Below are 25,517 nucleotides of genomic sequence, written 5' to 3'. Positions count from 1 at the left end.
TAAAACCTGAGCTTGATGACACCCAATCACTACTTTCTGATTGACCTCATCTTCTCTCCTACTCTTTTCCACTTTGTTGGTACCTCTCACTGTAGCTTTTGACGGTTCACCTATGTTTCTCATTTTAAAACAAAACTATTGCACTGGAGATTAATTCTGATGACACCAAATCTTATTCAACATCAATTTTAATCTAGTGTTTCTTTCTAGCCCTTAGTGCTACGCACCATGCCTGTACAAGAAGTTGGACAGCCACCCTACTCACTGGCCTCTGTCAATGTCTCTTTAACTAGTAGTAGGCAAAGTATGTATGGGGGTTATCCTTTTTCTCATTTTTTTCTTGTTCCTTCAGAGAAAGGGCCATGGGGGTTATTCAGACAGCCTGACTGAGATCAGGAACTCATCCTGTGGAAAATGACCCAGTGCTGCAGTATAACAGTACACTGATCCATCAGCTTTATCTATTTAATGCCATTTTATTGACGAGAACCATATAAAACAAAATTGCCATTACTAGGTCTACTGCAGTAGACATTAACCAGTACGCACCCATAACTGTGCATTTGACGAGTCTGAAGTTATCTGGAGCATGTTTTGTACTGTTCAGATTTCCATGAAAGTTCAGCTAAATGCTGGCCTGAATTCTGTACTGGCAATTTACTGGTCAACTCTAGATCTACTGATGGTATAGCACCTTTTCTTGTGTAAAGACCATCGCACAGTGACTTACAACCTTAGTTGCGATAGAAATTTACAAAGAGGCTCCCTATTGTCAGTTTGGAGCTGGTACCATATTCAGACAGATTGAACCTAGTGACCAAATCGTAAGGTTGGACTTCAAAGATCCCATTGATAAAATAGAAACATAGAAGATAGGAGCAGGAGTAGGCCATTCAGCCCCTAGAGCCTGCTCCGCCATTCAATGAGATCATGGCTGATCATCCAAATTCAGTACCCTGTCCCTGCCTTCTCCCCATATCCCTTGATCCCTTTAGCCTTAAGAAATATATCCAACTCCTTCTTGAATATATTTAATGAACTGGCCTCCACCGCCTTCTGTGGTAGAGAATTCCACAGATTCACCACTCTCTGGGGGAAGAAATTCCTCCTCATCTCTGTCCTAAATGGCTTACCCCTTATCCTTAGACTATGACCCCTGGTTCTGGACTCCCCGGCCATCGGGAACATCCTTCCTGCATCTAGTCTGTCCAGGTCTGACAGAATTTTATAGGTTTTGATGAGATCCCCTCTCAATCTTCTAAACTCCAGTGAGTATAAGCCCAGTCGACACAATCTCTCCTCATACGTCATTCCTGCCATCCCAGGTATCAGCCTGGTGAATCTTCGCTGCACTCCTTCCATGGCAAGAACATCCTTCCTCAGATAAGGCGACCAAAACTGCACACAATACTCAAGGTGCGGTCTCACCAAGGCCCTGTACAACTGCAGCAAGACATCCTTGTTCCTGTACTCGAACCCTCTTGCTACGAAGGCCAACATACCATTTGCCTTCTTAACTGCCTGCTGCACCTGCATGCTTACCTTCAGCGACTGGTGCACAAGAACACCCAGGTCCCTTTGCACTTCCCCTTCTCCCAACCTATTGCCATTCAAATAATAATCTGCCTTCCTGTTTTTGCCACCAAAGTGGATAACCTTGTAGGAATGGCTAGATTCCTAACTAAAGGACTGAGGTCGAGTCAGTCTATCAAACAAACGATGTTTAATACTAATCAACAGAGTTTAAAACGTAAACACAGGAGAACTACATTACAGGTCTGTACTCTTTGCTGGCTCCACGAGGACTGGCTAGGGCGGCTCCCCAGCCTGACGTCATGACATTTTCCCGCCGCTGGAGGATCACGTGATCAACGTGACGACGTCATCGCGTTTGGTCTCATTCTTAAAGGGACCGCGCTATGTACATGCAATGATATGAACTAAGATACAGATTCATTCTGTAGCTAATAATTTGTTAAAGATAATTATGTACATTAGATCAGAGTCCCCCTGGTGGCTCCGCCACATGCGCCCCCCCCAGAATTGTCTTTAACAGTAAAAGTCAATTGGCTAGGAGGTCTGACAAGCCTGTCAGAGTGACTCCTGTATTCTTGGAGTGGACGTTGTTGAACAGCGGGCGGGCTGGCGGATGGAAGCCTTCGGTCTGGCATGGATGCAGCGGGAGGTCGACCACGTCGTGGTGGCTGTGCGGTCTCTACTGGCTGGTCAATGTCCAGGTGTGCCGGTTTGAGACGGTCAATGGATATGTGGTCGGGTTTACCACCGATGTCTACAGAGAAACTCTTGTCGCCTGTCTCCAGTACGTGAAAAGGGCCTGTGTAAGGGGCCTTGAGCGGATCCCTATGGGCATCATGACGAATGAATACAAATTCAGCATTCTGTAGCTCCGCTGGTACGTGTGAAGATGGAAGGCCGTGATGTGAAGTTGGGAAAGGCACAAAAGCCCTGGCTGTTTCCCGGTGGCTGCTGAGTTGGTTGGCTGCGGACCACGGCTCAGTTGGAAGCGGCAGGAAATCTCCCGGTACGCGGAGTGGTTGGCCGTACACGAGCTCCGCGGCGGACGATTGCAGGTCCTCTTTGGGTGCCGTGCGGAGACCCAACATGACCCACGGAAGCTTATCCACCCATCCGGCGCCTTGGAGGTTGGCCCTCAGCGATGCCTTTAACGATCTGTGGAAATGTTCGCACAAACCGTTTGCTTGCGGGTGATAGGCCGTGGTGCGGTGAAGCTTGGTGCCGAGACCCTGGGCCACAGCGTTCCAGAGCTCGGAAGAGAACTGTGGACCGCGGTCTTAAGAAATGTCCGCCGGAACGCCGAAACATGCGGCCCACGAGGAGTAGAATGCTCTGGCGACATCAGCGGACGTAGTAGACGCCACAGGAACTGCCTCTGGCCATCTAGTAGTACGATCGACCATGGTGAGGATGTGTGTGAACCCCTGCGACGGTGGAAGCGGCCCGACGAGGTCCACGTTGACATGGTCGAATCGACGTTCTGGTACTGCGAACGTGGCCAATGGGACCTTAACGTGACGTTGCACCTTAGACGTTTGACAGACGACGCAGGTGTTAGCCCAGTCGCGGATATCCTTACGCATTCCTCTCCAGATGAACTTAGCCGACATTAATTTTTGAGATGCCTTCACGCCAGGATGCGAAAGCCCATGTATGGCGTCGAAAACTTTGCGGCACCAGGCGACTGGAACGATCGGGCGGGGATCTCCCATGGAGACATCGCAGAGTAACGAGGTGCCTGCAGCGTGGAATTGCACATCCGTTGGTTGGAGGCTAGAGGTGTCGGTGTGATACGCCTGTGTTTCAGGGTCGGATGCCTGATCGGTAGCCATGAGGGCATAATCGATGCCCAGCTGGACCACCCGTACGGTCGCGCGAGAAAGGCAATCAGCTACCAAGTTGTCCTTGCCAGCTACGTGTTGGACGTCTGTCATGAATTCTGAAATCAAAGTGAGCTGTCGCTGCTGTCGAGCCGACCACGGTTCGGCGGTCTTGGCCATGGCGAAGGCCAGTGGTTTGTGATCTACAAATGCAGTGAAGGGGCGTCCTTCTAACAAAAAACGGAAATGGCGGATAGCCAGGAACAGCGTCAGCAACTCCCGGTCGAAAGTGCCGTATTTGCGTTCGTTGCGCCGGAGTTGGCGGCTGAAAAATGCCAGTGGTTGCCACGTCCCGTTGACCCACTGTTCCTGCACAGCGCCTATGGCATAGTCGGAAGTGTCGGTGGTAAGGGCGATGGTGGCACCTGGCAGAGGGTGCACCAACATAGTTGCATTGGCTAGAGCGGTTTTTGTGTTGTCGAAAGCGTTGTCCATTTCGACCGTCCAGGCTATTGTATCCTTTCCGGCCTTGCCTTTGAGGGCCTCGTAGAGGGGCTGCATGAGTCGTGCTGCCTTGCGCACAAAGCGGTGGTAGAAATTCACCATGCCCAGGAATTCTTGAAGAGCCTTGGTGGACTGCGGCCTTGGGAATGCCGTAATTGCTTCGACCTTTGACTGCAGTGGAATTGCGCCATCCGAAGTAATGCAGTGGCCCAAGAAGTCAATCTGTTGTAGGCCGAACTGACACTTGGCCGGGTTGATTATGAGGCCATGTTGCCGAGGCGCCGAAAGAGGGTGCGTAGATGGCAGACGTGTTCCTCTTTGGTAGAGCTGACTATCAGGATGTCGTCAAGGTAGACAAATAAAAAGGGAAGATCCCGCAGGACCGAGTCCATTAGTCGTTGAAAAGCCTGTGCGACGTTCTTGAGCCCAAATGGCATCCGTAGAAACTCGAACAGTCCAAAGGGAGTGATGACAGCCGTTTTCTGGACGTCCTGTGGGTGTACGGGAACTTGGTGGTAGCCACGGACGATGTCGACCTTGGAGAAGATTGAGTTTCCCGCCAAATGGGCGGAGAAATCCTGTATATGCGGGATCGGGTACCGATCGGGACCAGTGGCGTCATTAAGGCGTCGGTAGTCCCCGCATGGCTGCCATCCACCGCCGGGCTTTGGGATGATGCGGAGAGGCGAGGACCAGGGACTATTCGACCGGCGAATAATCCCCAGCCGTTCCATCGTGGCAAACTCTGACTTCGCAGCCGTGAGCTTGCCGGGTTCCAGGCGCCGAGCTTGCGCGTAAACCGGAGAGCCAGTCATAGTAATGTGGTGTTCGACACCATGCTTAGTGGCCGAGGAGGAGAAAGTAGGCTTGGTCAGCTCCGGGAATTCACTTAATAGGCGAGTGAACTCGTCCGGCGAGGACAACGCGCAGGAGACAGTGTGCGACGTTGCGGAACTGCGGAAGCAAGGGATGGAGTGGAAGGTGGCCACGTTGACCAATCGACGATTTCCTACATCCACCAAGAAGCTGTTGGTGCATAAGAAATCCGCGCCGAGGATGGCTTGCGAAACCTTGGCTGTAATAAATTACCACTGAAACCGTTGCCCATCGAAGCACACCTGGACCCGCCGTTTGCCAAAGGTACGAATGGCCCCGCCATTAGCTGCCTCGAGGGAGAGGTCGTGCCTCCCAGACTGAATATCGGTGCTGAGGCAGGAAGGATGCTACGCTGCACCCCAGTGTCGCATAAAAAGCGCCGGCCTGAGAGGGAATCTGTAATGTAGAGGAGGTTCCCGGAATTTCCAATCGCCATCGCGGCCGCGGAACGTCCCTCAGACTCGGTCCTCCTTTTCTGGAGTTGCTGCTGGTGTTGATGTCGGGTTTTTTTTAGGCGCGAAACTGCAAGGAGGGCGGCAGCCTCTGGCTTTTGCGCCAAAACAGGCGTGGTAAAAGCACAAGCCAGGGGATGGAGGCGTCGGGGTGGCGTTCGCGGGGGAGGGGTGCCTCGTGGCGGCGCAGGATTGCTGCATGACCGCATAAATCGTATCTGCTTCTGCAGCAAGTGCTGCGCAATCTGTGACTTCCGATCTGGCGAGGGCAGCCTGAACCTGCTCGGGTAGTTGACTCAGGAATAACTCCCGAAAGAGGAAACATTGTGGTTCTGAGCCAAGGAGCGTGAGCATCTGGCTCATTAACTCAGATGGCTTGGAATCGCCAAGCCCGGGCAAAGCGAGTAGCCGGTGGGCACGCTCCGCCTTCTTGAGCCCGAAGACCTGTATTAACCGCGCTTTAAGAGTATTATACTTGCTGTCAACCGGGGTGTTTTCGAGCAGGCTGATGATCCGTGAGGCCGTGGAGCTGTCGAGTGCGGAGACCACATAAAGGTAACGGGTCTGATCTGCAACGATGTTTCGGAGATCGAATTGTGCTTCTGCTTGGACGAACCAGGAGGCCGCCTGTTGTTCCCAAAACTGTGGGAGCTTCAAAGCCACGGAGTTCGCTTCCATGTTTCATCGCGCTTCGCTTCTTCCGCGAAAATTGTTCACGAAAATTCGGGGTCACCACTGTAGGAATGGCTAGATTCCTAACTAAAGGACTGAGATCGAGTCAGTCTATCAAACAAACGATGTTTAATACTAATCAACAGAGTTTAAAACGAAAACACAGGAGAACTACTTTACAGGTCTGTACTCTTTGCTGGCTCCACGAGGACTGGCTAGGGCGGCTCCCCAGCCTGACGTCATGACGTTTTCCCACCGCTGGAGGATCACGTGATCAATGTGATGACGTCATCGCGTTTGGTCTCATTCTTAAAGGGACCGCGCTATGTACATGCAATGATATGAACAAAGATACAGATTCATTCTGTAGCCAATAATTTGTTAAAGATAATTATGTACATTAGATCAGAGTCCCCCTGGTGGCTTCGCCACAACCTCACATTCATCCACATTATAGTGCATTTGCCATGTTTCTGCCCAATCACCCAACCTGTCCAAATCATACTGGAGTTTCACGATAGTACAGTATCTGACTAATGATGTTGTGGTACTTTGCACTTCTGCTCCAAGATATGTACCTAAAATTCAAGTACACTGAGTTCTTGATCTGGACCATGATATCAGGAGACCAAGTACTCTTTAGAGAGAGTAGGTTAAAAAAAAATCAGAGGGTGAGTCATCCCAAGACTTGCTGGAGCCCGTTGAGCAGTAGGCCTGGAACTAGGCTGTGTACCCACTTCTCATTCAGGGGATGGGAAGCCTGAAATAAACATAAAGGGAGAGAATACAGGCCACTTTCACCCTCCCATGCTTAAAAAGATTACTGCAATTTCCATTGAATGATATTTTGATTATTTTATGATATCCTATATCCTGTCATATGTCTTATAGTTGTCATCCTCACCCATGTGAATATTAGTACAACTAATTACGAAATAGTCCAGGTATTCCTTATCTAAGTGCAGAGGATCACAGTATTGGGTACTGTCCCAGTGAAACGGAGTTACAGATGGTCATTCTGGGCACCCAATAGAGATGGTACTGCTACAACGATATGCTATACTTTATTTTTTGATTGTGGGAAAGAATCGGCAGCCAGCTGCCTATGCTACAAGAAGGGTTTCTGCTGGTCTATCGTGACTGCTGTTAAAATTGCTCCCTAGTCCGACTATCCTACAGTCTTTACTAAGACGCTGCCAGGTGGAAAACTGACCTTGCAGAACAATTAAAGTCATGGACATAGGTATGTCATTAACAACGTAATGTAGAAACTTGCTGCCGTCCTGGATTAACTACACACTGCAATACATAGGATTGGATAGGCAGTAAATAGGTCGTTAGGGGCCGCCAACTGCTGGAATCTTTTATCATGTCACCTGTCTCACTGATCACGCTAATATTCAATCTCTGTACTGCATTACATTTACAAGTATCTAAGAATTGGGGCCAAGCTTTAGGGGCTTCAGGCTGAGGGATGCAGATGGGGAAATAATAAATCTGGTTGGAATTTGGTCGATCTGAGCTCCGACTGAACCTGATCTTTTGACGTGCGTCTCCAATAGGAATGGTGAATAACTTGTTTAGAATTTAATGAAAGCCAGTCTAATATCGTTCTAATGTTCAAACAACATACAAAATGGGTCTTAAGACAGGGATAAATGAAGCACGAGAGATGGGAAAGGATAAAGACAGCAATGAGGACAACAAAGGAGGGAGCAAAAGTCCTGTGATTGAAGTAGAGAAGCGAGATTCTGTCTGCATAGAAATGTTGGCAAATGTGTGAAATGGAAAGACAAAAGGAGACACATTTATGGGCAGTGCCCGGCAGCTGAGATGCACATCCATCTCTGTGATTCCAGAGAGGGAGTTCCCAATCTCGGTCATGTTTTAGAGGACCATGCATTCGGAAGGGATGTGCACAGCAGAAGCCAGGAGTCCCAACAGAGTGAGATACACCAATGGCAGCTCTCATGCATCTTCTTGTAGCTGGTTACAGACCATCACTGGGGACAGGCTGCCTCCTTGCCCTCTTGGCTGGGATATATAGGATGTGGCACCAGGTGATCTGGAGAGGGAGACGGGAAGTGGAGAACATATATAAATAAATTGAAAACAGAAAATGCCAGAAACACACAGCAAGTCAGTCAGCATCTGAAAGAGAAAGGCTGGTGTTAAAAGTAAGGGCGAGGCCTTTCATCAGAACACCTATCTTTACCTTTAAGATGCTGACTGACCTGTGATGAATTTACAGAATGTTCTGTTTTTAATTTCAGACCTCCAGCATTTCAACCTCGAAAATAAACAAGATGCATTAAATAAAAAGTAAACAAAAGGCTCTATGTAAAACCAGGAGAGAATATTCTTCAATTGTTGAGAGGGCGAAGGGGAGACGTTCCACATGAAAACTAGCTGAAAGAAAGAGAGATTCACTAAGAAGTGGCCTGGCTTGAGACAGCAAGAGGTTCTCTGTGAAAATACCCCACCGCCAGCACTCCCAATATGTAGGACAGAAGCATACCAGGGAGCTCGACTTCATGATGGAAAAGATGCTGCTGAGGATCCCGGAGCAGATGAGCAGCTCCTTCTGCTGCCGCAGGTGCAAATGAATGTGATGGAGAACGACAGGCAGCAGGATCCGACGGGAGTCTGTGGAAAGAAGAAACGCTGCACTGAGCCACACTTCTACTGTGCACTCCTTCAACATGAACACACACAGCTGTCAAAATAGATTCCTGCCGGAATTAGGTGCCATTTTGTAAAAAAAGAGTATGCAAGGCAAAAACTGAAATGGATACACATCCATAATGAACTCTGGATAGCTGTATATTCACTTAGAAGGCTGTGGGCCTGAAACTCTGACAGTGCCATTGGAACTGATGCAAAGCTGAACTTTCGCCTGCCCACAGATCGTCGCATTTACCCCACTATAAGCTGTGGGATCCGCTAAGTTAAATACTGGGAGATACACAGGCTGTGGTGAAGTGGGGGCCGGAAAATACGTGGAAGAGAGGCAGAGACTTAGTGCAGCTACATCACGTAAGTCGCTGTTTAAAGGGGCAAGGTCAACACTGAAGGAAACAGGCAACAAGGAGGGCAGCCAGATCAAAGAAACGAGCATCAAACTTCGGGGAGTCAGATCTGCATGTCCTTGTAATGCAGATGCAGAGCAGGAGGTGGTGGTCTGTTTGGGGTCGGGGACCAGGGGCCTGCAAACAACATGGTGCACACTTGGTGGTGGGAGGTGGCTTTCGCAGCAAGTGCCACCTCCTTGAACCATAGGACCCCTTTGCTGTGCAGGATGTTTAATGGTATCACCAGAGTACTGTGAGCAGTTCTGGGCACCACATCTTAGGAAGGATATATTGGCCTTGGAGGGAGTGCAGCAAAGGTTTACCAGAATACCACCTGGGCTAAAGGGGTTAAATTACAAGAAGAGATTACACAAACTAGGGTTGTATTCCCTGGAATTTAGAAGGATAAGGGGTGATTTGATCGAAGTTTTCAAGATAGTAAGGGGAACAGATAGGATAGATAGAAAGGGGGAAAAATTCAGTTGGTTTGCACCTCCCGTTAGCGCCTTAAGAGGACGCTAATGGGGCGCCCATGCGCAGCGATGTTTGCGCCGCTCACAAAATTAACTCGACATTTTGCGGCGGCGCTAAACACTACTGCCATGATCTCCTGCGCCGGCAGGTCATAACGTCAGTCGAGTGTGCAATGCCCCGGTAGCGCCCTGGACCAGATATTGAGTGGCGCCCCCTGCCTTACCGCCTGCTGCTAGCAACGACAGGCTGAGGGGAGCGATTTGCAGTCAGAAAGGGACTGGGGGAGCGCTATTTAAAGGCGACCGCTTCCTGCCTTTTTTTGTTGGTGACATTTTTGCACCGCGCATTCTGAGAGAGAGAGAGAGAGAGAGAGAGACTTCTGGAGAGATTCAATGCTGTATGAAGGAGTTTTGGGTACTGAGCAGCACTTTGCAGGTTCATTTTGATTTGCTCTTCCTTGTATCGATTTAGAAGAGACTGTGGGGGCTGCACTCTGAGGTCTTTCACTGGGCCTCTCCATTGTTCTTTCCAGCAGATTTGATGTACAGGTCTCTCCAGGCCGAGATTCAAGGCTGCAATGAGCAGGATGTGGATGGAGAGCAAGATCAACCCTCCCCTTTAAGAACTGGCCGGCGCCATTGTGTCTGTGTTCCATTGCTGACTGACATCACATGAGCTTCGCCAGCGCTCTGAGGTAGCGCCTCGCTCCTCGGCGTTAGCGCCTTAAGAGAGGTGTGAAGTGCCCGATTTAGCGCTCCAATCACCTCCAAGGGCGACAAAAGCCAAGTCTGCAGTTGGAGGCGATAATTAGCGCCAGGCGCTAATCTTTGCACCCGGCTGATAATTGGGGCGATACTGAATTTCTCCCCCAAAGTATTTCCGCTGGTTAGGAATTCTAAGACTAGGGGGCTTAGTCTAAAAATTAGAGCCAGACCTTTTAGGAGTGAAATTAAGAAACACTTCTACACACAAAGAGTGGTAGAAGTTTGGAACTCTCTTCCGCAAATGGCAATTGACGCCAGATCAATTGTTAATTTTAAATCTGAGATTGATGGATTTTTGTTAACCAAAGGTATTAAGTGATATGGAGCAAAGGCGAGTATATGAAGTTAGTTTGCAGATCAGCCATGATCTCATTGAATGGTGGAACAGGCTCGAGGGGCTAAATGGCCTCCTCCTGTTCCTATGTTCCATAGCAGACTGAGGTGAAAGTGGAATCCGACAGTGGGGAGTAAAGGCTCCCAAACCTACAGCCTCAAGTCTCTGGGGTCCTGCTCTAAGAAGTTGGATAAGTATCATACTCACATGGAGGCACTGAGGATCATCTCAGACGATTGAGATAGCAGGGACTAAGACCAAACAAATTGCCACAACTTCTAAAAATGCACTGCCTCAGTACATACACAGACATAATAAATCTAACAAACCCACTTGCAACCAAAGCACATAGGGGGAGAAATTCATTATCGCCCTGTTTGGGGGCAGTAACTTTTGAAAGCTGGGAAACTTAGCGCCAGGCGCTAATGATTCCCAACTTTCACGAAATTGGGTTTAGGGCTCCAGGAAGGAAGTGGAGCGCACTCCACTTCCTTCCTGGAGTGCTAAAGGATACAGGTGTGGCATTCCGAGGCTTCTTCCCTCCCTTAAAGCCGCCGCTGTAGGCTCTGCATTGGGACCAGTTAGCTGGTCCCTGACGGCGGCCACAATCCGGCTCGATCAGCCCCATGCACTCCAGCAGAGTTGGGCTGATCGAGCGTGGCCCAGGAGAAGTAAAAAAAATTGAATAAAACATTTCAGAAATTTAGGTACTTACCTCGGCAAACTCCCCTTTAACTTTAGCCCTCGAAGCTTCCGGCCTCCTGATCAACGCCTCCTGCAGCTGTCAGTAACATCGCCCGGTGATGCTGCAGGGGGCGGAACCGAAGTTCAGGTCCGGGGCGTTACCAGGGCGATGCGCACAGCCTTGACGTCATGATCTCCAGAAGGAGATCGTGGCACAAAGACATGCTGCCGCCGCAAACCTCTCACCGGAGTTCATGGGAATCGTTCCTCTCGCCGCGCCCCGGTGGTAAGTCGTTAGTGCCACGTTATTGCCCCCCCCCCCCGGGGGGCGGAAACCCACTGAATTTCTTCCCATAGACTCTACAGCTCCAAAACAGGCCATTTGGCCCAACTACAGAATTACACAGACGCTACAGCTAAGAAACAAATACACCAGCACAGAAAACTACGTATCTGTCTCTAAACTTTCTAAAGGTATTTTTTTTTTTTTTAAATAGCTTATTTGTAGTGCCATCTCCAGGCACTCCTCATTCGGAGAGATGACCTCATATGGTCCATGTCTGTGTACTCCCGACTCTTACCTGGATATGAAAAGAGACGGCTGTCTACTGTCCGTGCAATGGATTGCAGCTTGACTACGTCCATAGACTGACCGATGTGTACCGTGCTGGGCATGCTGCCCAGTGTCCCCCTCACAAACTCTGCCACCTCCTGCACTGTAAACATCTGCAGCAGCTCGTCAAAGATCGCTGGGAAGGAGTTGAGAAGAGCTGCCTGCAGCAGAAACAATATAATTAAAAAGCTGCTCAGTTCATCAATATATAATCCAGGGGACTACTGGCGATGTCAGAGTAAATGGAATCATTTACCCATGCACCATGCAAATATCCTGAACAGCACAGCTCAGGGTATCATTACAAGGTACATGAGAAAACACTCCCAACTCTTCATTATTCATTCTCAGGAACACCATCAACATAAAATACTTATTTGAATGGCATGTGGTCAGGAATGAAATTATTTGAACATGGAAGTATTGAAAAAGCTCAGCCTCCAACACTGCGTTACAGTGAGAGTTACCCAGGTTAGGCTGCAGACAGAGGAGGTGGCCGTCACCTTTGGTTATTAGAATCAGAATGACATTTTATTTGTTTTGGTGAATTTTGGGCTTATCAAGGTGAGATGTTAGAGCCATGGAATGGAACCTGCAATTTCTGGCACTTAGTGTAACATCAAGCGCTCTGATGATCAGATCCAGCACAGTTAGAAGCACAGTAAAGATACTTTGCCCTAGTGTACCTCAGCCACAACCTCAGGGAGCTACGCTCATACACTAGTGCCACATTTTCTTACATCAGCCATCCTGTGGACTGAGTGAGGTTGCCAGTTATGGGCAGTTTTAGTCATGTGCATGAGGAACTGGATTGAGATTGCCGATCTCATTTCACATGGGATCCTTACAGCCAGCAGACAGAGGAGACTTTCATCCATCAGTCTGGATTCAAACTAAAGCCTGAGAGGTAAAAGGCCAGTGTCTTAAGTCACTGCACTCTGCATTGATGTAGGTGTCTGTTACCATTCAGCTTGTTCCTGCCATGCTGTGGTACTGCACTGGGCTTGGCTACCTGAGGATGTGCTGCAAGTTACTGGACTAACCTGTGTGAAGATGAGGGTCTCAGAACTCCTGCTATCCAAACTCAGGACAAAGCGGATGGACTGAAAGAGCTCCTGAATACTGGCACGAAACTGCTCCTCTTCTATCCCACCTGTTGCTTTTGAATACAAGATCCGTGACTGCACAATAAACTTGAACAAATACTCCAAGGCCTGGGGAGAAAGGAAACACAGGTTCATAGGATAAATCCAAATAAGGAAGGTCATTGGCCCATCTTAGCTCATCCATCCAGATAGGCCCTACACGCTTCCCACTGCAGGTAATGTTTTAAAGCTGGCCTTACGGACGTGTACATTGAATGACAGACTCCACAGTGGTTCAAAGGACTTATGTCACACAGTAGCCTAGTGGTTATGGTACGGATCAGCAACCCAGAAGTTGTGAGTTCAAATCCCACCATGGCAAGTTGTAAAATTGAATCGCCAGAAAATGAGCATGAAAGTTGCCTGATTGTCATTAAAAAAAAACTGGTTCACCATTGTCCTTCGGGGAAGGGTAGGAAACCTGTCACCCTACCCAGTCTGGCTTATATGTGACTCCAATTCCACACTATGTGGTTGACTGTTAATGCCTTCAGGGAAACTAGGAATGACTTTCCCATGTCCCCTATGCGGGAACAGGGTTCACACTACTTGGGTACCTCGCTATTCTTTCTGCGCAGTCTGTGAGATCAGCATATGCTGGGTTAAAAGTTAAAACAGCTTTCTGCTGAGCATGGGTTGTAAATTGGCTAAGAGGATTTTGGGGAAAGGATATCTTCAGGGGAAATATAATAGTAAGAATGTGTAAGAGTCATTCAGTCATATCTGAATGCATCAACTTGATAACTCTTTTTAGGAAGTGGAAGGTTTTATTGCAGCAATAAAACAATTAGGGCTGTTAAGTGCCTGGCCGTTTAGTTTATGATGTTATTCTGTGGTATTTGTATGTACTTTTGATGTACCATGATTTATTGGTAGTATGCATGAAATGTAGAGATCAAAGGTAAAATTTAGTATCTACATATATAAAGCGGCTCTTCTGTCTGTCCCGATGTCTGTCTGTCTGTCCCGATGTCTGTCCGTTCTCTATACGTTTGAAAGTTACAGAGCGTACCGACGCGCGCGTCGCCTCAAAAGAAAGCTTGCGATTCCGGACCAGTCATAGGCGTATTTACGTTTCGGCCGGACAAAAACCGCGCCCGCGGTATCCGAAAAACGTTCAGCCTTCCGCTCATTAGCATCTCATTAGCGACCGTGTGACGTCGAGGTCGACCAATCGGACGGCGGGTTCCTTCCTACAGTTGAGTGTCGAGTGACTCGACGATTGACCAATCCTACGCTTCGGTGACCTGACCGGTCGACCAATCGGTGCGTGTGTGGGCGGGCCTTATCCTTCTGAACTGAGGTGAGTGGCCGCCATCTTGATTTTTCAGAATTTTTTCCCCCGCACTTTCTGTGTGTTAGGGAAGTAAGGTAAATATTTTAATGATGTGTTAGGGAATTAAATAACAATTTAATAGTGGGGGGGAGAGCCTCGGGAAATCGCGGGGGGGGGGAGAGCCTCGGGAAATCGCGGGGGGGGGAGAGCCTCGGGAAATCGCGGGGGGGGGAGAGCCTCGGGAAATCGCGGGGGCGGAGAGCCTCGGGAAATCGCGGGGGGGGGAGAGCCTCGGGAAATCGCGGGGGGGGGAGAGCCTCGGGAAATCGCGGGGGGGGGGAGAGCCTCGGGAAATCGCGGGGGGGGGAGAGCCTTGGGAAATCGCGGGGGGGGGAGAGCCTCGGGAAATCGCGCGGGGGGGGAGAGCCTCGGGAAATCGCGGGGGGAGGGGAGATAGCCTCTGGAAATCGCGGGGGGTGGGGGAGAGACTCGGGAAATCGCGGGGGGGGGGCGAGCCTCGGGAAATCGCGGGGGGGGGAGAGCCTCGGGAAATCGCGGGGGGGGGGAGAGCCTCGGGAAATCGCGGGGGGGGGAGAGCCTCGGGAAATCACGGGGAGCGGGGGGGGAGAGCCTCGGGAAATCGCGGGCGGGGCGAGCCTCGGGAAATCGCGGGGAGCTCGTGCTGACCGCGCATGCGCTGACCGCGCATGCGCCGCCCGCCCGCCCACAGCGGCCGTCCATCAGCCGCGCGATACGCGGGGGACCTCAGCTCCGGACCTCAGGTGCTAGGCAGGGGGAGGGGCCGGAGAGAGGGACAGAGGGGAGGGGGGGAGGGGGAGAGAGAGGGGGGGAGGGGGAGAGAGAGGGGGGGAGGGGGAGAGAGAGGGGGGGAGGGAGAGGGAGGGGAGGGGAGGGAGGAGGGGGGAGGGAGGAGGGGGGGGCGAGGGAGGAGGGGGGGAGGGAGGAGGGGTGAGGGAGGAGGGGGAGGGGAGGGGGGGAGGAGGGGAGGGGGGGAGGGGGGAGGGGGGGAGAGGGGAGGGGGGAGGGAGGAGGGGAGAGAGAGGGGGAGGGAGGGGGAGAGAGAGGGGGGGAGGGAGGGGGAGAGAGAGGAGGGGAGGGAGGGGGAGAGAGAGGAGGGGAGGGAGGGGGAGAGAGAGGAGGGGAGGGAGGGGGAGAGAGAGGAGGGGAGGGAGGGGGAGAGAGAGGAGGGGGAGAGAGAGGAGGGGAGGGAGGGGGAGAGAGAGGAGGGGAGGGAGGGGGAGAGAGAGGAGGGGAGGGAGGGGGAGAGAGAGGAGGGGAGGGAGGGGGAGAGAGAGGAGGGGAGGGAGGGGGAGAGAGAGGAGGGGGAGAGAGAGGGAGGGGAGGGAGGGGGAGAGAGAGGAGGGGAGGGAGGGGGAGAGAGGGGAGGGGAGAGAGAGGAGGGGAGGGAGGGGGAGAGAGGGGAGGGAGGGGGAGAGAGGGGAGGGAGGGGGAGAGAGGAGGGGAGGGGAGAAAGAGGAGGGGAGGGAGGGGGAGAGAGGGGAGGGAGGGGGAGAGAGGGGAGGGGAGAGAGAAGAGGGGAGGGGAGGGAGGGAGGAGGGGAGGGAGGGGGAGAGAGAGGAGGGGAGGGAGGGGGAGAGGAGGGGAGGGAGGGGGAGAGGAGGGGAGGGGAGGGAGGGATAGGACAGGGAGAGGACATGACAGGGAGAGGGGGGACACACGGGCAGGGAGACCAAGCGCCCCAAAATTGCCCTCGCAACGCGGGGCTCCCCAGCTAGTCTATATATATAAAAGAGCTCTTGTGTCTGTCTGTCCCGATGTCTGTCTGTCCGTCCGTTCTCTATACGTTTGAAAGTTACAGAGCGTACCGACGCACGCGTCACCTCAAAAGAAAGCTTGCAATTCCGGACCGGTCATAGGCGTATTTACGTTTCGGCCGGACAAAAATCACGCCCGCGGTATCCCAAAAACGTTCAGCGTTCCGCTCATTAGCATCTCATTAGCGACCGTGTGACGTCGAGGTCCACCAATCGGACGGCGGGTTCCTTCCTACAGTTGAGTGTCGAGTGACTCGGCGATTGACCAATCCTACGCTTCGGTGACCTGACCGCGCATGCGCCGCCCGCACATGCGCCGCCCGCCCGCCCACAACGGCCATCCATCAGCCGTGCGATACGCGGAGACCTCAGCTCCGGACCTCAGGTGCTAGGCAGGGGGAGGGGCTGGAGAGAGGGACAGAGGGGAGGGAGGGAGGGAGAGGAGGGGGAGGGAGGGAGGGAGAGGAGGGGGAGGGAGGGAGGGAGAGGAGGGGGAGGGAGGGAGGGAGAGGAGGGAGAGGAGGGGGAGGGAGAGGAGGGGAAGGGAGGGGAGGGAGGGATAGGACAGGGAGAGGGAGAGGACATGACAGGGAGAGGGGGGACACACAGGGGCAGGGAGACCAAGCGCCCCAAAATTGCCCACTGACCGCGCATGCGCCGCCCGCCCACCCGCCCACAGCGGCCGTCCATCAGCCGCGCCATACGCGGGGGACCTCAGCTCCGGACCTCAGGCGCTAGGCAGGGGGAGGGGCCGGAGAGAGGGACAGAGGGGAGTGGGGGAGCGGGGGTGGGCAAGGGGAGGGAGGGAGGGAGACAGGGGAGGGGAGGGAGAGGGGAGGGGAGGGAGGGATAGGACAGGGAGAGGACATGACAGGGAGAGGGGGGACACACAGGGGCAGGGAGACCAAGCGCCCCAAAATTGCCCTCGCGCCCCAAAATTGCCCTCGCAACGCGGGGCTCCCCAGCTCGTAAGAAATGTAAGGAAACACTGTTTAGCAGCTCACACTGGAATCAGATAGTGTGTGTCGCAAAAGCAGCGTGTGCTCACACTGGTTTTGTGAAGTGTGTGTCTCAGCAGCTCTCATACTGGTTTTGTATAGTATGAAAAGACTTGTGCACTCATACTGGTTGTGGATAGTATGAGGTTTCAATAAAGACCTGAGTGTGTGTGTAATCTGACGTTTAAAGCAGAAAAACACAAAAGAATAAAGCAGTCCAACACCCTACATTCAAAGAACAAATAAAAATAAATCTCACTGTTCCTATTCTTCCACCAATTTTCCTCCCTCCTTTTCAGAAGGCAATCACTGACACTGAGGTACAGCCAGTTTCCAGTATTTCACTCAATGTCCTTTCTTCAAGTGTGAGCCTAGATAGTGTTATTCAACTGTGAGAGGCAGCACAGTCAAACATGATCTCATCCACCATCCACACCTGAACCTTTTCCAGCAGGGGTCATTAGATGGAATCAACAGTGGGAATCCTGACTGAATTTCTAACTCCTGAATCTGAAGACATTGAAACCAACTGCAGCACTCCCACTGCTGCCCTGGCTACAATCAGTGTTCGATTCTACTGCAGACACAGACAAATGTCTTATTAAGATTGCATTTAGGCGCAGCATAGCTTCATTAACAAGTGCTGGGGAGCCAGCCAGAAATGCACTGTAATGAAAGTCTTGTTAAACTTTGCTAAGAACATAAGAACATAAGAAGTAGGAGCAGGAGTAGGCCATACGGCCCCTCGGGCCTGCTCCGCCATTCAATAGGATCATGGCTGATCCGAATCTACTCACGTCCACTTCCCTGCCCTCTCCCCGTAACCCCTAATTCCCTTATCTGCTAGGAAACTGTCTATCTCCATTTTAAATTTATTTAATGTTGCAGCTTCCACAGCTCTCTGGGGTAGCAAATTCCATAGATTTACTACCCTCTGAGTGAAGAAGTTTCTCCTCATCTCAGTTTTGAAAGCACAGCCCCTTATTCTTAGATTATGCCCCCTAGTTCTAGTCTCACCCATCAGTGGAAACATCCTCACCGCATCCACCCGATCAAGCCCCCTCACAATCTTATATGTTTCGATAAGATCGCCTCTCATTCTTCTGAACTCCAATGAGTAGAGTCCCAACCTACTCAACCTTTCCTCATACGTCAACCCCCTCATCTCCGGAATCAACCGAGTGAACCTTCTCTGAACCGCCTCGAGAGCAAGTATATCTTTTCTTAAATATGGAAACCAAAACTGCACGCAGTTTCCAGGTGTGGCCTCACCAATACCCTGTATAACTGCAGCAAGACTTCCCTGTTTTTATACTCCATCCCCCTTGCAATAAAAGCCAAGATTCCATTGGCCTTCCTGATCACCTGCTGCACCTGCATACTAACTTTTTGTGTTTCATGCACCAGGACCCCCAGATCCCTTTGTACTGTAGCACTTTGCAGTTTCTCTCCATTTAGATAATAACTTGCTCTTTGATTTTTTCTGCCAAAGTGCATAACCTCACACTTTCCAACATTATATTGCATCTGCCAAATCTCTGCCCACTCACTTAGCCTGTCTATGTCCTTTTGCAGGTTTTTTATGTCCTCCTCACTCATTGCTTTCCCTCCCATCTTTGTATCGTCGGCAAACTTGGATATGTTGCACTCGGTCCCTTCCTCCAAATCGTTAATATAGATTGTAAAGAGTTGGGGTCCCAGCACTGACCCCTGTGGAACACCACTAGTTACTGATTGCCAGCCCGAGAATGAACCATTTATCCCAACTCTTTGTTTTCTGTTAGATAGCCAATCTTCCACCCATGCCAGTATATTACCCCCAATCCTGTGATTTCTTATCTTGATCAGTAATCTTTTATGTGAAACCTTGTCAAATGCCTTTTGGAAGTCCAAATACACTACATCCACTGGTTCTCCTTTATCCACCCTGTATGTTACATCCTCAAAGAATTCGAGCAAATTTGTCAAACATGACTTCCCCTTCATAAAGCCATGCTGACTCTGTCCTATTAAATTATGTTTATCCAAATGCTCTGTATGAAATTCATATGGTGTAAATGCCAGTATCAAGATAAATGCTGCCATTTGTAGGATAATGTTACAAAACAACACATTATTGAATTACTAGTAAATAAAGAAATTGTAATGGTCAGCACCAATTTTAACTCCAGCATTTACAGCACAGCAAAAATGCAGCTGTTGTCAGTACTGGTATTTCAGAATTTTTTAACTAGCTAAAGTGGACAGTGTAAACGCCATCCGTTCTGGAAGCAAAGTCAGATATGGGAGTGGAGGATGCATCTCCAGTGTGGTCTCTGAAACACACAGACTTTGGGTGCATTTACACCACAAGTTTATCATCAGAGTGAAGCACTTTCTGGTTTCCACTTCACACTGATGCTAAACCCATGCAGTGTAATTCTGCAATGAAGGCACGACCTGGCTCCAGAGAGAAACAGAGTGAGACTCCCTCATCCAGAAACACTCACTCTACTTTGGTAGGGATTTGGAAACCTGGAACAAAGTGATAATCCAGGAGTGGGATTGGGATTAGAAACCTGATGATTGGGATGGGGAGGGGAGGGATTCGGAAACCTGGTTCAAAATGATGATCCAGGAATGCATTAAATGCATTATCAAGTCACCAGTGTGAAATACCATTGTGATTATATAACTGCTGGCGTTCTGTTCTCTCCATACGTAAAGTCATACAATTGTTGATGAAGGTGGTGCCCCTTTAAAACAGTAACATGCAGAGAAAGGCAGAGGAAAAATTAGATCAAAAGAAAATCAAGGAAAATGTTCCTAAAAGGAAGCTAAGAATGGTTGTAAGAGAAGGACTATGGAGGTGTTTAGGGCCCAGCAGTTTATATGGTGCAGGGACCGCAGAAGAATCATATGCTACCTGTGAGGTTTTCACATTGACAAATTTTCAAGGATTAACTTTCAGTGATTTCCCAGCTGGGTGCTGGATCCAATGAATGTGACGCGGAGGGTGAGTGAATGAGGAAGGGGGTTTGATTTGGTTGAGCGACAGTAGTAACTGGTAATTAACTTTTGTTCCATTTCTATATTTTGTCGGAATTGCCACAGAAGTGGCACTTCGTACCCTCATTGCCTCTTGAATGTGGTCCTGTCTCACAACTTCCGCAGATCGATCCATGTACCATTTCAGACATCGGATTAGCTCCCTGTAAAAAGATCACAGCATATATAAAACATATAAACATACCTGAGATCCACAGACACACACACGAGCAGGAGATATTTGGGACTAACACACGCAAGGAGCAGTACAACTGACACACAAGAATAGCAAGGAACGTACAGTGGATTACCACAGAGACATGAGGGAGACACTCACGCACACACGGATGCAAGTGTGTGACCAATACATTCGCAGAGTTGCAATTTGAAAGCGTTTTGGAAATCAACACAAAATGGCAATAGCTGTTTGCTTTTGGAAAACCTGAAGTATTTTATTCCCAGGTGTCATTATCTTAAGCCAACACTAGTCAACATTTTATAAAGTGCCCCAATTCCAGGCTCAAGAGCCATTTTCAGGAATGCTGCAACATTCCACAACAAGGATTAATGGGATGGAGGCTATCTGCCTGCAATTCCCTACATAGCAAGCTCCTAATTTCAATCAAGTCAATGTGAGCAGTTACCAAGTGGACACGAAGGGCTAAAACTTGAGTAGCGTGGGACGCTAACTTCGCCAGGGTGCTGCTTTTAGCACCCTGGAAAAATTAGTGCCCCCCGCAACGGAAATTGAGTGGTAGCGCCCCAAGAGGGAAGAAGGGCACTACTGGAAGCGCCTCGCCTCCCTCTTGGGGTGCTGCAGGGAATATCGCTGCGCTACATGCCGCAGCGCCACGCGACCTACTTAAAGGGGGGGGGCCTTGCGCAGCGCGACTCGGGGCCCAGGGGGATCGGGAGCGCCGGCAAAAGAGCCTGGCACTCAAGAGAAGTGCCGGGCTCATGGAGCGCAGCCGGCACTCTGCGGGGAGTGGGTAAGGAGGTCGGGGAAGGGAGCGGAGGGAGGTGCTGACAGGCGGCCAGCAACAAAAATGGCCGCCCTGCACCTCGCCTTTAAATAGCGCCTCCCCGGCCACAGGTGGGCCCCCCTGACCCCGTCGGACATAGCGTCCGGCGGCAAGTCAGGGGGCGCTCCCGAAGATCGCGGCCGGGGTGCTGCGCACGGCAATGATGTCATCGTTAAGACCTAAGAGGGCGCTAATGGGAGGCTAAAAAACAACCAAATTTTCCCCAATTATTTCCCTTATAGACAGAGAAAAAAACAGGTCTATTCTAAGAGGACTCTTTGACATGAAGATGAGCTTTCGAACCGTGTCTTTAGTCTTCTTTTGCAAGAGCAGGCAGGCTGCAAGTAGCGCCTAATTATTATGAGTAGCAATTCCTTAAACCCTGAATTGGCATCTGAGTTTGGGCCAAGCTGCAAATTTAGTTACTTTTACATTGGGGCCCTGAGGTGAAGTCGGTGGTTAAATGGAACACGTGAAATCTGCATGCAGCTCCCCCTATGTAACTTGTTTCCTTCCACTGCACCAAGTTATTGGGGGCCAGAGACATGTGATTGATGGCTAAAAAGGAGGGAATCCAGTTTCACACATTTAGTTGTAAGTAGAGAACAGACAGTAGGTAGCGACCGCCATAAAATGTGGGACTGAGCTGCTGTCAGGTTTACAGAGGGACCTGCTTTACTTCAGAGTGTGGTCAATAGTGTGAGTACCATGTGCCTACCATTGATGACACTCGATGGTGCCCGGTACCCCAACCATTGGCAGCACTCAATGGTGCTCGGTACCCCAACCATTGGCAGCACTCGATGGTGCGTGGTACCCCAACAATTGACTACACTCAATGGTGCTCAGTACCCCAACCATTGACAGCACTCGATGGTGCCCGGTACCCCAACCATTGGCAGCACTCGATGGTGCTCGGTACCCCAACCATTGGCAGCACTCGATGGTTTTCGGTACCCCAACCATTGACAGCACTCGATGGTGCCCGGTACTCCAACGATTGACAGCACTTGATGGTGCCCAGTACCCAAACCATTGACAGCACTCGATGGTGCCCGGTACCCCAACCATTGGCAGCACTCGATGGTGCTCGGTACCCCAACCATTGGCAGCACTCGATGGTTTTCGGTACCCCAACCATTGACAGCACTCGATGGTGCCCGGTACTCCAACGATTGACAGCACTTGATGGTGCCCAGTACCCAAACCATTGACAGCACTCGATGGTGCTCGGTACCCCAACCATTGACCACACTTGATGGTGCCCGGTATCCCAACCATTGACCACACTTGATGGTGCCCGGTATCCCAACCATTGACCACACTCAATGGTGCCCGGTACCCCAACCATTGACAGCACTCGATGGTGCCCGGTACCCCAACCATTGACAGCACTCGATGGTGCCTGGTACCCCAACCATTGACAGCACTCGATGGTGCTCGGTACCCCAACCACTGACAGCACTCGATGGTGCCCGGTACCCCAACCATTGACAGCACTCGATGGTGCCTGGTACCCCAACCATTGACAGCACTCGATGGTGCTCGGTACCCCAACCACTGACAGCACTCGATGGTGCCCGGTACCCCAACCATTGACAGCACTCGATGGTGCCCGGTACCCCAACCACTGACAGCACTCGATGGTGCCCGGTACCCCAACCATTGACAGCACTCGATGGTGCCCGGTACCCCAACCATTGACAGCACTCCTCCAATGTAGAAGTAGATCTTATATATGTATGTGTGGGGAGGGGAGAAGTTGTATGCTATTTTCATGAGTGAATATAAAGTGAATGCGATGAAATTATAGTTCATCAATGTAGACAGAACGATGCATTGGAGTTTCGGGGATGTTGACACTGTAGCCTGGGGGAGCAAGTGGCTGCTGTTAGAAATTCCCTGACCTTATGCTCCCTGGAGTTCTAGCTGATGGAATACATTATACATATATGATTTGAGTGTGAAAAAATAAAACTTACATTAGAAAATGTGTGCAACAAATCTTCTAATAGGCCTGAAAAAGTGAGATTTACAGCCCAGCTCCCTACAGTTTAAATCCCCATCCTGAACCTGACAGTCTCTCATTTATATTACATGGAAATGTTTCAGTAATACAACCCAATTATTCTGCCCCTCTTTATTCTGTGGACTAGGACACAACAACAACCAGTTAACTGTACACACCCAGGGACTTGGGAGCGTGTAGTTGCTGTAAAGATATAAATGCGTTTGTGACTCTGCCAGTTGGACCAACACGTTCCCCGATGTTGGGGGCAGATCCAAACAAGCCAGTGATGTCGGGAGGTCAGGCCACCCACAACCAGACCCAGAACGACAAAGCTGATCAAAGTGCCACCAATGGTGGCAGCTGTTTACATTTATCGCCTCTGCCATCCAGCAGCTGGAGGCACAGGTGACGCCCTCACCTGGCGGGGGGTGCGGGGGGGGGGGGGGCGGCAGTGGGACCTCTGAAGGCACTGGTGGCACATTGCTTCCTTCACAGGGTTTTGTCTGACTGCATTCTTATTGTCAGAGGCAAGGTGGCAAAGTAAATGGAGTATCAGAGACTAGCTACAGCTGTGAGACAAGCCTGAATCGCAGAGTTTAGGGCAGGCGTAGGGAGATCAGAATCCTGGGTATCTGGCAATAATTGAAATATACTGAACATCCTCCCTTCATCATTTTTCCCGGTGAGTAATATTATATTACATCTGATCCCGATGGCTATTCTGCTGGAATGGAACTTTACACAAAGTTGCATCCATAAATGCAGCGTTAGAGAAATGTCCTTATGGTATTAGAGAGCTCTGTGCGGTACTGGAAGTAACTGTTCCAGTAACGGGTCCCGAACCACCAGGTGATTGTACTCACTTGTACGCCAATGCACCAGAGAAGTGCTTCTGAATGTAGGTATCCATCACAGGTCGGAAATGAAAATACTTGCTGTCCCGCAGCAAATTTATTACGAACACCTGGGAAACAGAGAGTGAGTGTTAGGATAGCTAGTTGCAGCGCGCACTAGGTGGCATGGAAACATTAGCAACAGACGCTATAGGAACAGCAGAAAAACCCTGATTGATGGCAATCTGGAGAAAAACAGGAACTGGTGGAAATAAACAGCTGATCTGTTCCAATGAAGGGCACTGACCAGAAACATTAACCTGACTTTCTCTTCTTAGATACTGTTATGACTGCCCAGTACTTCTAGAATATTCTGTTATTAATTGATAGAAATTACTCTGTCCGCTCCTCTTGACTGTCACACACTAGGGGGGTGGGGTGGATGGAGGAAGGGGGGTGAATGGATACAAAGGAGGCTGAAAGAAAGGGAACCACAGATCATCCAATTTCAGTACCTGGTCCCTGCTTTCTCCCCATACCCCTGGATCCCTTTAGCTTTAAGAAATATATCCAACTCCTTCTTGAATATATTTAATGAATTGGTTTCTACTGCCTTCTGTGGTAGAGAATTCCACAGGTTCACCACTCTCTGGGTGAAGAAATTCCTCCTCATTTCTATCCTAAATGGCCTACCCCTTATCCTTAGACTGTGACCCCTGGTTCTGGACTCCCCGACCATCGGGAACATCCTTTCTGCATCTAGTCTGTCCAGTCCTGTCAGAATTTTATAAGTTTCAATGAGATCCCCTCTCATTCTTCTAAACTCCAGCGAGTACAAGCCCAATCGACCCAATCTCTCCTCATACGTCATTCCTGCCATCCCAGGTATCAGCCTGGTGAATCTTCGCTGAACTCCTTCCATGGCAAGAACATCCTTCCTCAGATAAGGCGACCAAAACTGCACACAATACTCAAGATGTGGTCTCACCAAGGCCCTGTACAACTGCAGCAAGATATCCTTGTTCCTGTACTCAAACCCTCTCACTACGAAGGCCAACATACCATTTGCCTTCTTAACCGCCAGCTGCACCTGCATGCTTACCTTCAGCGACTGGTGCACAAGGACACCCAGGTCTCGTTGCACTTCCCCTTCTCCCAATCTATTGCCATTCAGATAATAACCTGCCTTCCTGTTTTTGCCACCAAAGTGGATAACCTCGCATTTATCCATGTTATATTGCATCTGCCATGCTTTTGCCCAATCACCCAACCTGTCCAAATCATCCTGGAGTTTCTCAGCATCCTCCTCACAGCACACACGTCCACCCAGCTTTTTGTCGTCTGCAAATTTGGAGATATTACATCTAGTTCCCTTGTCTAGATCATTATTATATATTGTGAATAGCTGGGGTCCAAGGACCGATCCCTGCGGTACCCCACTAGTCACTGCCTGCCACTCGGAAAAAGACCCGTTTATTCCAACTCTTTGCTTTCTGTCTGCCAACCAGTTCTCTATCCAAGTCAATACCTTGCCCCCAATCCCATGTGCCTTAACTTTTTCAAAGTTGGTGTCTTGGTCATTGCAAAGCTGCATACAGCTTCTTCCACT

At 50.2% G+C, this 25,517-nt stretch overlaps 1 protein-coding gene across 6 annotated transcripts in view; it reads right to left on the bottom strand.

Annotated features, from left to right (window-relative positions):
* dock3 (dedicator of cytokinesis 3) overlaps positions 1 to 25,517 on the bottom strand; it is a 1,512,713-nt gene that overhangs the window by 271,436 nt on the left and 1,215,760 nt on the right. For all 6 annotated transcript variants that reach the window (XM_086001262.1, XM_086001257.1, XM_086001258.1 and 3 more), the window contains 5 exons: positions 23,939 to 24,039; positions 20,125 to 20,206; positions 12,844 to 13,014; positions 11,769 to 11,961; positions 8,379 to 8,506 (listed from right to left, as the gene is read on the bottom strand). In XM_086001262.1, the coding sequence (XP_085857388.1) occupies positions 8,379 to 8,506; positions 11,769 to 11,961; positions 12,844 to 13,014; positions 20,125 to 20,206; positions 23,939 to 24,039 (675 nt within the window). The remainder of the gene's footprint in view (positions 1 to 8,378; positions 8,507 to 11,768; positions 11,962 to 12,843; positions 13,015 to 20,124; positions 20,207 to 23,938; positions 24,040 to 25,517) is intronic.

The sequence above is a fragment of the Somniosus microcephalus genome, chromosome 11 (assembly GCF_052327205.1).
Source record: "Somniosus microcephalus isolate GS21.2 chromosome 11, FLI_Smic_1.0, whole genome shotgun sequence".
Lineage (NCBI taxonomy): Eukaryota > Metazoa > Chordata > Chondrichthyes > Squaliformes > Somniosidae > Somniosus > Somniosus microcephalus.
This window is presented reverse-complemented; position numbering and strand designations above follow the sequence as displayed.